Below are 14,511 nucleotides of genomic sequence, written 5' to 3' on the forward strand. Positions count from 1 at the left end.
TGTATCCAATATGTAGAATAATATTTAGTAGACCTGACTTTAAAGCATGTGGACCTACTGTCCAAACTGAAGTATAGACTCTTTAATTCAAAATTGTCTTTATTTTTACTTTTATTCATATATATATATATATATATATATATATATATATATATATATATATATATATATATATATATATATATATATATATTTTTCATTGGACAATTTATTTCAAAGCCGTGTTGAATGCTTCTTCATTTTTCTTAAATTAAAGAGGAAAACAGTATGGAAATGTGGACTCTTAATGCTAGTTAGTCAGGCTGTAAATATGCTGCAAAATAAAAAAAACTCATCAGAGACAGAATGCAAATGTTAGGAGTGGCCTAGTTGGCAATTTTGATACTTTCTGTGGGGAAAAAAGTGCACTAGTTAGCTTGTTACAATAGACATTTTAGGCTAGATTTCATCCAGAGAGGGGGGAAAAGGAAGACCAGCTTGTGAACAATGTTTTTTCCACAGATGAAACTAAGTTCAACCGGTACCCAAATAGTAGAAAGGAAAAGGATGGAAACATAAAAAATCGGATAATCTGAGAAGTACATATCCTCTTTAAAACACAGTGAATTTAGTCTCGCAGCATGTTGATCTCAATGATTTTAATCAATATTTGATTATTTGATGAGTATTTATTAAAAAAATGTTGTATTGTACTGTCTTAGGTGATGCACCTAAATTAGTGCATCACTCTAAAATCAAAAGTGTTTCCAGACAATACATGATCCACTTCTTCGGACAAGCTCCTCGTTTGCCATTGGTCTTTGTTTTGCATATTTGGGTATCTGTCTTTTAACGTCAGGTTACTCATGTACTTGATTTTTTTATTTCAAATCTATTGTGGTGGTGTTGGAGGGGAAACTAAACATTTTGAATTATTGTCCCTAAAATTCCAGGCGTATGTTTAGACTTTTTTGGCAACGTGTCCCAACAAATGAACCAGCTGTTAACAGTGCAGCGCAACAAGAACAACAACAGATGGAGGTCAGTAACAGTTAATTTATTGAAATGTGCCATTGTTGTTTTGTTTTCATTTCTGTTCCACTCAAAGTTAAATTTCTCTCTCCAGATATTTTAACGCTAATGACTTTATTTAATGTAAAACTCTGTTATGCAGTTATGGCAGATATATTTGTAGTTTTAGTTTTGTACAAGTCATTTTATTAAATCTGTCCTTTTTAAAAAGTAAATATTTTTTATTATTAATGTGTGCATTGAATATTGTAGAAGTTTTAATGTTTTTTTAAATATGCAGATACACTGAAAGTCTTTGCATGTTCAGATGAAATTACAAACCGTTTTAAACAAATGCTCTGAATTGTTTACTTCAGCAATCTCTGTGACAGCTGTGGAAGCAAAGGATGAGAATCTGGACTGAATGCTTGACCAACATGCCATTCTAGAGTTAGCTGGTAAATGAACAGATGAAGAACAGGTGGAGGTACTTGGTGTCCGTTTATCTCTGCCCCCTTTTGTTTATCATGTCTTAGTTTTAATGAAGTTTCTTTATTGCTTTCTTGTCACTGCCATGGTATTTAGGTTCTACTTTTACATACCAGCTCTGGCTAATATGAATGGCAGTTTTTCTGTGACCTTTACATCTCCTGATAACACAAGCCGTTAAGCTACTGAGGATATCAGCCCACAGGGCTTCTGTTTGAAACAATGTTATCAGTCTTATCAGTACACCACAGAGACTCGCACAGACAGCACAAACAGTCAAGCGAAGCACACCATCTGATTACCTTGTAATCCGAACCAGTAAAATTACCATATAGTACATAATACTTGAAAAATAGAGCCCCACCCTTGTTAGCACATGGCAGATGTTTTACTCGGATAATCTAACATCAAGCAACATACAAGGAAATTTGAAAGAAAAAAAAATCTTTTAAAAAGTCTTAGTGAGGTTTTGTTACTGTGTTGAATTATTTATTTTTTTGTTTGTTTTTTTAATTAATTTGAATAAAATTAAAGATCTTCATCCTGCTGAAATTTTTTCATTTAACTGTTAAAAGCAGTACGTTGTAGCATTTTCCAGGAGAGTATAGTTAGAAAGGTCACGTTTCTTTCATCAATCATTAATCTTAATGGCTGTATTTACTGAGATTACATGTTAGCCAATGGTTAATGTAAAACTAGAACAGAACACCAAAGCATACACACTGAAACGCTGGAAATATTGTGGTTGTACTCAACACACTGCAGTTTAAGTCTGCTTCAGCATCTTGACTAAAAGTATCAGCCAGGAAAGAAAAGTTTGAGAAAATTAAACAAGCTATTTATGATTTTATAGTATTCACACATGTAATTAGTTATTAGTTCAATGTTATCTTCCTATTTTCGTTATCTTCACTCTTTGTCATAAAGTGCAGTGTGAGGAATAATAAAAAACAGCGACTGATAAGCAAAAGTAAACAGTTAAATTCAGGCACAGATCCAAAGTAAGCATAGGGTTATTGATACAGAAGTAAAAGCAAAGATTTGTCCAGGTGTAGGAAAGAAGTATCCCCTACATCCCCCTTCATGAATCACCACCTTATCACGGTGAAGGGGTTTGCGTGCCCTTCTGATCCCAGGAGCTATGTTGTCGGGGACAGTTTGTCCCTGGTAGGGTCTCCCAAGGCAAATTGGTCATGGGTAAAGGGCCAGACCAAGTGTGATTCAAAAGAGTTCGATGATGAGAAGTTATTTGACAAAATCTTGGTTACCAGGGCCCCTTCATAAGGCCAAGCTTAGTCGAGGGGCTTTTTAGGAAACACCCATTATTCATGGGTCCTGGCTGACCCCAGTTACTCCAGTGAACCCATCACCTGCTGGAGGGGCCATAGTGGTCCAGTGTTATGTGGATCGGGGGCTAAAACTGGTTTATGATATATGGTGATAATCAAGTGTTCCTTTTTGTGCAGTGTACATTGTTGGCTATCATACATAATGAGATGGAAAGGTTTTCTAAAATGTCCACTCAGGCAAAACAAGCTTTGTTAACTCCAGCTGCTGTAGGTGGAGAGCAGTGACCAGTGTATAAAGTCACACTTCATACATGGATTTATTAAATTTACTGCTAATTATTAAACATTCATTGTTTTATGGTTTGATTTTTTCCCCACCAGATTTGTCATTGACTGAAATATTATGTGATAGATCAGAAGGTATTTTGTGTGAGGATGTTAGTGTAATGTCAAGTTGAAGGAAAATTTTTAATCATATTCCATGTTTTCATGTGCTAATTGCTTATTCTAAATTATTAACATTAAATTTTGAGGTTTTGTTTTTTGTTTTTTTATGTTCTAGTCTTGTTACCTCGCAGTTTCCATTGTCTCAGTGGTCATGATGGTACTTACGTGGATGTCTCAGTATAAAACTTTAAAACTGTAAATATTGAAAGTAAACAGTCAAGCAAACTGCAGCTATTAATAATTGCTACAAAACAATACCTTTTTATACTTTTTAGAAAGGTATTCTGGTACTGCCTGAAGTTTTTGTTGTAAGCTGCTTCACTTTTGTAAAAGGTTAATTAGCATATTTAACTGCTGTTTACCAACAAGCTTGAAGGGGGCCACAGCAGCATGTTGTTTTATACTATTTATATTTTAGGATAGAAACTGCTAAATCTGTTTTTACAGTTAGTAATGGATGTAAAGATATTCTTTGCCTTTTTCCTGCATACTGCTGAATATGGTAAATTTAGTTATATAAATTTTAATCCTTGTTAGCATTAGCAACGCTTACATGTGTATTTTAACTCTACACTTTAGATTATTCATCAGATTTTTTTTCTTTTCTTTAAACCAATGAAGACATGACACTTGTGGTTTTTAAACCTTTTGAGAAAGTAAGATCATTAAAAATGTTTTCATTTTTAAAGTATATCCATCCACTGCACATGATAACAGTGGTTCTCAAGCTGTGGAACATGGCCCCGCTGGTGAAGCATCATGGAAAAAAAAGGTTTTGTTTGTTTTTTGTTGTTTTTGTAAAGGCCATTAAAAGAAAACAAGAGCCTGTTGCTTTTAATGCCGACTTTTAACTATAATTCATCTTGTACCTTTTTGATTTGTTAATGAGTAATTAATCACTTAATTAATTACTAACTCCTTGATGTGGACGCTAAAGTTTTTTTTAATTATTTAATTTCCTTTTTCATTTGTACAGTGGGGCATGTCAGAAAAAGTTTGAGAACCACTGTGTTAAAGCATTACACAGGTAGGTTTCAATGCTGTCAGAAAACTATTTATAACCATTAATTATCATTATTATTATTATTATTTAATACCATATAGCCTATACTGGCGTCTCAAATGGCTGGTTAAGTTTTAAATTTATTTCATTTGTGTGATTTTTTGCTTTTTCTGTAGGTTTAGATCTGTTACAGTGTTTAATTTACATTTTTGTTTTTTATTGTATTATTTTGCAAAAAATGTATTTATCAGTAAAGGTTTCTCTTCCTCACTACACACATTTCTACTACTTATACAACACATACAACTCGTCTTGTGTCTTATTTCTTATGATTCATCTTGGTTATGCAATCATGTGGATAGAAATTGGCTATATCTATGTCTTGTGAAGAGGTATTTACTTTTAAGTTTCATGGGCCGAGAAATGTTTTGACTATTTTCATTTCTATTTTGGTTGAGTTGATTAACTAAACTGCTTATTCGGTTCATTGTAGCTTTGGTATAAACATAAGTTTGACCAGAAAAACCATTAAAGTGATACACTGCTTGCTATTTTTTTTTGTGTGTAGTTAAAATTAAGTTTTTCATAGGAAGACCTTAAACAAAGCTTAAGTATACATGACAGACATCACTTTGAGAGGATTCATTCAATCTGTAGCCTCTGATTCTTCTGAAAATGCCCGATGGACTTTAAATATCAAATTGTTTATGACTGAGATGTTTTGCTGCTTTGTTTTGTATTGATTTTTTTTAATGGAAATTGAATTGATCATACTTTTGGCCTGAATGTTTTGGATTTGCCTGGTCTGGATGATCTCTCTTCTCCCTGTCTTAATTGAACCCCCCGTGTTTATGACACACTGTGATATAATCAAAGTGTATGTCAGAAGTGTCAGATATTATTTGTGTAACTGCAGCTCTGAATTGCAAGAATGCAATCTATCAGTCAGTGTAGAAATATATGTATGTATGTATGTATATATATATATATATGGTAAATGGTAAATGGCCTGTATTTATATAGCGCTTTTCTGGTCCCTAAGGACCCCAAAGCGCTTTACATATCCAGTCATTCACCCATTCACGCACACATTCACACACTGGTGATGGCAAGCTACGTTGTAGCCACAGCCACCCTGGGGCGCACTGACAGAGGCGAGGCTGCCGGACACTGGCGCCACCGGGCCCTCTGGCCACCACCAGTAGGCAACGGGTGAAGTGTCTTGCCCAAGGACACAACGACCGAGACTGTCCAAGCCGGGGCTCGAACCGGTAACCTTCCGATTACAAGATGAACTCCCAACTCTTGGGAGTCGGGAGTTCGAAGACGTAATCGTCTTCATTTTGATGAACAACCAGTGCCTATCAGTAATTTTTTCATAACCGCTTTAACCGCTGGATGTAATTAGGGGTGGGTTTTTATTATCGATTTTCCCATTAAAATCGATTCTAGCTTGAAAAACGCGATATCGATTCATTAAAATCCTGAATCGATTTTTAATTATAAATGTATTTTGCCCAAAACGCCAGAATCTCAGCTTAAACCTCACAAAATTTCAACAACCATCAAACACCTTAAACAGTAAATGAGAGCAGGTACACAGATTCTCCACAAAGACGTAAACACAAAGCGCAGACCCGACACTTTCTCACCCAACAGCACGTATGCAGACACACCGTCGGGGCTGAAAGCCGACAGCTCATTGATTTTGATGCGTTGGCGTGTCCACGCTTTGTGTTTACTTCTTTTTTTGCGTTCGATTCTGAAGCTGCAGGTTTAATCTATCTCCAACCAAAATTGACTGAACCAGCAGCAAAAACAGCATTGTGCACACAGCAACTGGGCCACCGACTGGACCAGTATGCACTGGCTGTGTAGGTATTCTCACTTCAGCCACTGTAAAAGCCTGATGAATGTCATATTTCACTCTTTGGTGTGTCATACCTGACACCTGAAAGGATACAGTGGCTCTCGTCAGCTGTACTATTTCTTGCCAAATTGTCCTAAGAGACAGAATCTCTTCTGTTTCAACAAGGGCCAAGGTGATGGACAGCAGCAGGTAGTATGATGGTTCTTTCAGAGCCATCATCTCGGACAGTATGTGTCCAGTGTTTTCTCCCCATTTTACAGCTCCACCTCTTCGCTACTTGAAGTGCAGAGGGGAATGTGAGATGGTAAAGCAGGATCTGATGCTCATAGTCTTCACTTAAAGTAGGTTGTCCAGACCCTTTTTGAGCATAAGAAAATCACTTTCTCTTCCTGAATTGAACACAGTCAGTGTTCTAGGATAATGCACAGGTGGATATGGTAGTGGAGCAGACTGCCAGTACCTGGAAAGTGCATCATACTGGTGCCCTGGTGGGGCATACTCAGGCTGTAATGGTGTGGTGGGGGGCACTGGCTGAGGCACATGTGGTTCTGGCTGTGATGTAATAGGGGACAGTGGCTGAGGCATCATAAGAGAAACAGGAGGCGGTGAAACGGGCAGTGCAGGCTGCATTGAAGCAGGAGGTACAGGCTGCGTTGGCAACGGAGGCAAGCAGGCTAGAGGGGCTGTGGATGCGGAGGCCGGTATAGGCATGGCTTCTGAAGCAGGTTGCGGGTTTGATGCAGCAGTGTCAACCTGCACTTGAGGAGTGGGGACTTGTGGTGGAGCATGCAGAGCCTGTTGCTGAATGGTAGGTGCATCTCTTGGACTGGGCCAAGTCAGAGCAGAAATTTTGAACAGTCAGACTGTGTTATACCAAAGAACCCCTGGTGGAGATTTACATCACAGAAACAGATGAATATAAATTCATTTACTTAGATTTTATTGCAATGTATTTTTATTAAAAGAATGATTTTGGTTAAAACCACTGCTGCCTGTCTGAATTCAGTTTATACTTATGGTTTGTTTAGTATGGTATTTAAATGTTTTACTAAGTTCAGCATGTACAATATGACCATCCTTAAATAAACCAGGGGCAAACATCCTTTTTTTCTTTTCCATTAGGAATCACAGTCTAATGGTGTTACATTTTAGGCAGCAGAAGTTAGAAGCGCAATATTTTTTAATGAATCATCAACCTCCATCTATCACCAGCAGACGAGCATCAGATTAGATAGCTTCTCCCCTGAAAACTCTTGTTGATGAGTTGGCCTCGTCCCAGTATCATACAGTTAAAAACATGATTGTGGATAACCATGATGAAAAACAGATTCACACACTGTCCCTGATGTCCTCGCAGATATTTTGAGGACAATAGAGATCAGTGACCTTAATGAGAAAATGTATAATTTTTTTAAAAAAAGTTAATAATATAATATAATATATAACTTAATAATATAAACTATAAACTATATATGTATAGTTTATAGTTTGCATTGTTCGTGGTTGCAGTCTTGTGCCGCTCCCCCCTCCTCCTCCCCCCTAAAAGAAAAAAACGGAAACTCCCTAAGTTTCTCTCCTCGATTAGCACAAACAGCAGGTGGACAACTTTTGAATCCGTAATCGTCTTCATTTTGATGAACAATCGGTGCCTATCAGTAATTTTTTCATACTTTATAAAAACTGCGTTATCTGTTCATTTATGTTTTGTCACGTGAATGCAGCCACACATTAGACCAGCACAGAGCCTATCCAGGGGCGGATCTAGAAGGGTGGCATGGGGTGGCAAGTGCCACCCTAAAATGATCCCTTGCCACCCCAAGTGCCACCCTAGTTTTGCATATGGCAGTGTTGTTTATTAAAATAAGATAGCATTAACAGTTTGAGCGTAGTTACAGTCAACAGTGAATATAAATGCTAAAACTGAATATACTGCATAGTGTTCCCCCCCCTCCACCATTAACAAATGGTTCAGCCCATAGCAGGACCGGCTTTTTTCTTGTTTTCAGTAGCAAGCGATGTTTATGATTGCGCCAGAGCACATTTTGAACAACACCATGGGAATTTCGGATTTTACACAGGTGTTTGGATGTTACACTCTGGAAATTGAAGGAAGGTGAGTGTTATTAACCCTCTGTGGTCCAAATCACATGACTATTTTAAGCTGACATAGCAACAAGCTGCAGCCACTCTGAGTCTCTATTTCAGCCCACATTGAAAGTTCGGACTTCAAAGTTTTTAAATTTTAATTACAGGCCAGTAAATCCAGAGTTATGATAATATATATAAGCCATGCTTTTTACTAAATACTGTCGTCACGTTTTTGTGTGTATTTTAAGCGTTTTCTAAGGACAGCGCGAAAACAGTAAAGAAAGGAAAAGAAGCCACCTCTTTCCTATCGGTGGAAAAATGCACCATGTCAACCAATTTAAAAAAAAGTCAACACGTGGGATTTGGTTGTTTAGGAAGAGGGGAGAGTTTTGGGAGTGACGGTAACGGGAGCGTGAGTGAGAGAGAGGGAGAGAGAGAGTTTTTAGATGTGGGAGATTTGAGACGTTTAGTGTGGAGTGTACAGTTAGTGTGTTGTGTTGTCTCGTGTAGTTGTTCTGTTGTGTAGTCGTTTTGTGTGTCAGTGAGGGCACTAATGAATGTCACTAAGGCACATTTGCAATGTAAACACTGTCACTAAGTAGAAAACCAGCGGAGTGATACACCTCCTGTTGTCAGGCCTGCAGGTTTATCCCTGTGCTGTTCTCCTCTGTCTTTTGGTGGGAAAACTTTTTTTTTTACTAGCATACATCATTTGTGGGGGATCTTATTGCGACACCTGATTGTTCTCTCATTTTAGTTTTAGTAATATTTTTAAATGGTTGTACAAAATGAAAAAAACGGCAGGTGTATTGGCTGCATTTTTAGATAAATAGTTGTATATGTTTACAAAATGTTAATGTTCGTCATTTTTATGCTTGCCATCTCTACATTGTTTAACTGTGGGATGAAAGCAGTTCCACAGTCCCCCCTCCCCAGATTCTTGAGTTTTTGGGTGAGGGGCTGTAGGTTTGATTACAGACACATCCTATCTGGAAGGTCTGTTTGATGTAAGCTTCCTGCCCAGCAGGAGGACACACACACACACACACACACATATATATACATACAGTGCCTCGTCTTTGTAACCAAGGGGGGTTAAGAGGGGAGGTACGTGTTGTAAACTATTGTGTGAACTGTAACAGTTTGTCAATAAATAGCTGCGAGGAAGCTGCTCTTTGAAGGACTTTGGGCTGGAGACAGGTTAGGGCGTGAGCTCCAAGAGCTGGTTCTTGACCAAAGGCCTCCCTTAACAAGTAATCGATCGAACACTGTTGCCTTGTTTTTCTTTCATGGGAATAAGTCCTGGATACAGCGGGGTCTGAGTTTAGACCCAACATTTATTTGGTCCTCCGAGCCGGATCCTAACACATCGCATTCACCGAGGAGAGGGAGAGGACGCCACCGCAGTCTGCTAGCAGCCATCGTCTGGGACGATTGGCGAAAAGCCCTGGTACTTTGCTTTGTTCCAGGCCGGACAGTTTGCGCCTGAACTCCCTCGGGATGGATGGCGATTGGCGGGAACCAGAGACTCTTCCCATGAACGGAAACAACACGAACAGTGAGTACAGAAGGCCTTAGAGGCGGCTACGTGCCCGTGCGTTAAAGCAGGTACGTGAGTGCGCAAGCTGTGCGTGTAGACGCAAGCTGCCTGGTTTCTCCGCCAGTGTTTTTGTTTGTTTTAATCTTTTGATTTATTTAAGGAGGGTTAAGTCGGTTTCTCCACGAAGGAGGTTTAAAGAGGTTTCTCCACCGAATTGAAGGAGGGTAAGGACGGTTTCTCCACCGAAAGGAGGATAGAGCTCTATAAAGATAAAAAAGGTTCTCCGCAGTTAAGGGCGTTGAGTGTATGGTTTCTCCACCAATGGTAAGGAGGAAAGAGCTCGCCGCGGTAAGGGGATTATAGGCCTAAAAAGTGTGAATGAGCGTATATGTGTGTGAGTGCCAGTAAAGTGAACGCAGCAGCACAGAAGGAAACCTAAGTGGTGTTAACGGATTTCGTGACCTGTTATGTACATGTAGCCTGGGTTTTGGTGTAAGTCGCGTTGCCTGCTGCAAACTTAAAAAGAAGTCGGCCTTGAAAGAGGATGAAATACACTGCAAAGTTTTTATTGGGCAGCACGTGGTGTGTGGATCGTTGAAGAATGAAGTGAAATTGTGCGCTAAGCAGAAGTGAGTGTGAGCGTGTCTGACGGCACGGTGTGTGTGAAAAGGTATCCAGCTGGGGCAGACGTGATTCTGCAGGTCACCTGCCCAGCGGACAAAGAAATAAAATAGTTGTGTGGTGAATGATAGCATGAAGAGTGTTTGGTGTTTCTCAGCCTGAAACAGCTGTAACGCTACTTTCTGTTTATGAGAGAGAGAGAGAGATGTGTTGTTTTAAGCAGTGATGAGAATAATGGAAATGTGATGAGAGATGAACACAAAACATACAGAAAATGCATCAACCATACTAACCCTACATGCATACATAATAAATGATACTCATGAAGACCAGACAGCATCTTAAGCATGAGATTCTGTTTGTCATCTTGTCCAAGTCACTAGTAAGATGAAAGTGATACATAGACTAGTGGACTGAATATTATAGGAGGACAGATGACTGCATCATAGAGGAAAACAGAATGCTGATGAGGGGTTTTAAATGAGTGAGCTGAGTGAGCTGATTGTGAGTTTCTGGTGTGTGAAGAAGTTTTACCATGGCACACATTTGGTTATATGAGAAGAAACTTATTATGTGACGAGACAACAGGGTTATGCTGTATGTTGTGTGTGGCTGATTGGATGAATGTTTGAGATTGATCTAGCTGTTGATTTGTCTTTTGTTACTAAGTTGAGCCTGCCAAATGGGTTGTTACGATTTATCCCCTGGCATGAAGAACACGTGTCATGACTTAAACAAGGCCTTTCTTTCCTTTGCTTTCCTTTATTTTATTTTATTTCTTTTTATTTTGATACTTTCACAGTGCACTGAAGGTTTCGTTTGATGATCTCTGTTTGAGCAGAGATGCACAATTAGAACAGAGCGCTATACGACTGGTCGTCGAGAAAACTGTTGCAAAGTGAGTTTCTCCAAAAATTAAAATGGGCTTGGGAGAGAGCCACTTATTTGGGACAATCAGAAAACAAGTCCCTGTCAAAACGGATTCAGCGAGGTAATCCAGTCTAAATTATTTTCTTTTTGAATTGACGTCATTGCTGGCAGTAGAAACTTGTTGCGTCACGAGAGCTTCTACTGTCACCAAATAAAAATGGGGAAAAACTGACTGACAAAAGCTGACAAGACTGACTGACTTAACACCATTGTGTGAAGTTAACCCCCACCTGACAAAGGTGTGGATGTATCTCTGTGTGTGTCTCTGTTGCAGGAGCAGAAGGAGATCACAGGAGGAAACTTGGGTCACATGACTATGTGAACTCTGCAGATTTAACCTTTTTAGTTTAAAATTTTCTCTGTCTGTGAATTCACCATAGGTGCGTTATTAACTACTTTGTGTTGCTCACAGAGATTACTGTGAGAAAGAGTGTATACAAATGCGCAGCGCTAACATTAACATTTCTTTTCACAGCAGATGGTTAATCATGTGATTTGATCATGTGATTTATAGCAGGACACATCTTAATGTGTTTTTCTACCACAGGATTACTGAGATTTTGTGTGAAGAAAACTGTGGTTACAGGCTGTGTGTTGGTGATTAAATTATACCGTGTTGGAGAAAATATGAATGTTACAAGGAGAAGTGAATACAGTGTGACACTGTGTTTGAAACCAGTGTTACTTCTTTTACAGCATCTCTGGAATCTGGATGGCCGACGCCTGACCACCAGGATGAACGTGTGTTTGGCTAATGTTTGTTTTTCCTTAAGAGTGTTTGTAAAGGATTCAGCACAGACAGACAAGTGACAATTGAACAAATGTGCAGTGGTTACAGAATAGTTGAATATGGGGCTCATTAGCTGGCCACTATTGAGCTCACAGTGATAAAAATGAGTGGTGTGACATTGCTTAAGGAAAGTCACCGATTAAATTGTGGAATAAATTGGGATGATTCATGATTTGGGACAAATTATGATAATAATAGTGATTTAATGACTGGAGAAAACCTGCACATGATATTTGTCTTTTATGCTGAATACCTTATTACTCATATGATCTATAGTCGGTTGAAAATGTGAAGTTTGATGTAACAGATTTGTCTTCCAGGATACAGGCTCTAGGTGGAGCTGAGAGTTAGACAAGCTAAACATTTAATTGCTGACTAATGTTTTTACACAGGGTTACAGGTTGGAGTGAAGCTGCTCCAAGGGACAAACCCTGGAGATTGTTTTAGGAGACTGTGCAACATTCTTGTACATGTCTCATTAGGGAGTTGACACAAGAGAGGAAGCCATGTGGCGAGAGGAGTGTCATTTTAATTTGCAGATGTCGTGAGATGCCATGACGAGAGAAGTGACTGAGAGGATCGTCCACAAGATGGAAGCTGAGGCCTGGAGAGAGTCTTCAGGAGGATCAGAGATCACCTTCAGCACAGAGAGCTGTGCTACTGGGCTTCCAGGAGATCGTCATGAGGAGACTCTGCACAGCAAAATCTTAAATAAGATGAAAGACTTTCGGCGTTGACGTTGAGGAAGACAACTAAGGTGTACTGACGTGCTCTGCCTTTAAAATCTTCAGCAACGTTGAACCATGAGAACTTGAGGGAGCGTGCCAAGCTCCAAAAAGTGACGGCGCAGAGGAGGTCCAGCGATGGACTTGTGGTTCTGTGAACAGCACAAATGCCAGGTGACTGTGAAATAACTAACAGCACTTTTTTTCCACAAGTGAAGCCAGTAACTTACTATCCTAACAGATTAGCTCTAGTTGCTTGTGCTTTACCTCCATGCGTGAGATCAGTATGTGCAGCAGCTTACGCTGTACAATGTTTCAGGAAATAGTTTATTTCACCTTTTTGACACTGTTAGTTCCACACGAGGTAGATGTCTCTACTACTGCAGACTAAAATTACATTTCTGTCACGTACAAGACACTTGTCTTTAATGTTACTGTTACTCTCATAACCATACATAACCATAAAGTGATGCACAATTCTGAATCCGTCAAACCTTTTGCCAACGAAAGAAGAGGGCACTTCTCATGAGTGTAGACAGCACGTAGAGAGGAGTGTAAGCCGAGGGATGACTTAATAGATGTGCCACTTGGTGAGGGAAAGGTTTGGTTTGTTGATGGTTGAGTTTTACAACAGTAGAGGGACAGACTAAAACAGGTTTTACTGTAGTAGATAATGGGAAAGTTATCTGTGTAGGACAACTAGCATGTTTCATATTTGCTTGAGCAGCAGAGATGCTAGCTTTAGCGAGGCGTGTAAAGCTGCAGAGAAACAGGATGTGACAATATACACTGATAGCCAGTATGCATTTGCTACATTACATTTCTTTATGATGCAGTGGGCAAGACGAGGTGTGACAGCCTCTACAGGGAAACCTGTAGAAGACGCCAAACTCTTGCAAAATCTGCTGGAGGCAGTGTTATTACCCAGTAGAATTGGTGTTTGCAAATGTGTAGCACACATGTGAGGGAAAGATCCAGTTGCATTAGAGAATGCTTTTGCAGATAAGATCGCGAAAGAAGCAACTTTAGGAGAACATGTTGTTAACGTTTTAGCAGTGCAATGCCAGCAGACATTGGCTATTATGCGGGATGCACTGGTAGACATGCAGGGCCACTCACCTACTGCAGGAAAACAGTTGTGACTTACAGTAGGAGCGAGCTTGCAGGATGGTGTTTGTTATCTGTGTGATAAACCAATACTGCCTTAGACTTTATATAGGACTGCTGCTATTTTGCGCCATGGGCTTTGCCATGTCGCAACAGGAGGGAGATAATGAGTAGTTTATACTTTAAGATTAAATACCCTTAAAAAAATTTTTTTGCAGGTCATGTATGATATGTTGCAAGCACAATTCTCGGGGTAATTTGAGACCTAAGAGAGGGAAATTCCCCAGACCCGGTCACCCATTTTAAGTTATTCACATGGACTTTATAGAGCTGTCCAACTGTAATAACTATAAGTACTGTTTAGTGATAGTGTGTCCTTTTTCAAAGTGGGTAGAAATTGTACAAACTAGAAAAGCAGATGCCATTTCGGTTGCCAAAGCAATATGTAAGAATATCATTTGGAACACGGGATTCCCGAGACCATTTATAGTGATAATGGTCCACATTTTGTAAATGAAGTGATTAGATTAATGGCACAACATTTAGGGATAACACTAAAACATCATTGTTTATATCACCCACAAAGTGCAGGGTTGGTAGAGAGAACTAATGGAACAGTAAA

At 39.2% G+C, this 14,511-nt stretch overlaps 1 protein-coding gene across 10 annotated transcripts in view; it reads left to right on the top strand.

The window, feature by feature from the left end:
• The window catches only part of LOC116312444 (nectin-3-like), a 43,145-nt gene that overhangs the window by 5,805 nt on the left and 22,829 nt on the right, over nucleotides 1-14,511 (top strand). Inside the window, exons 7-8 of one of the 10 annotated variants that reach the window (XM_039607800.1) lie at nucleotides 933-1,020; nucleotides 1,368-1,500. The exons of the other annotated variants lie outside the window; for them this stretch is intronic. Of the exons in view, the coding sequence (XP_039463734.1) occupies nucleotides 933-1,020; nucleotides 1,368-1,379 (100 nt within the window). The 3' untranslated portion in view covers nucleotides 1,380-1,500. Of the gene's footprint in view, nucleotides 1-932; nucleotides 1,021-1,367; nucleotides 1,501-14,511 lie in introns of those variants that run through there. 10 annotated transcript variants of the gene reach the window in all.

The sequence above is a fragment of the Oreochromis aureus genome, unplaced genomic scaffold, assembly GCF_013358895.1.
Source record: "Oreochromis aureus strain Israel breed Guangdong unplaced genomic scaffold, ZZ_aureus HiC_scaffold_388, whole genome shotgun sequence".
NCBI lineage: Eukaryota > Metazoa > Chordata > Actinopteri > Cichliformes > Cichlidae > Oreochromis > Oreochromis aureus.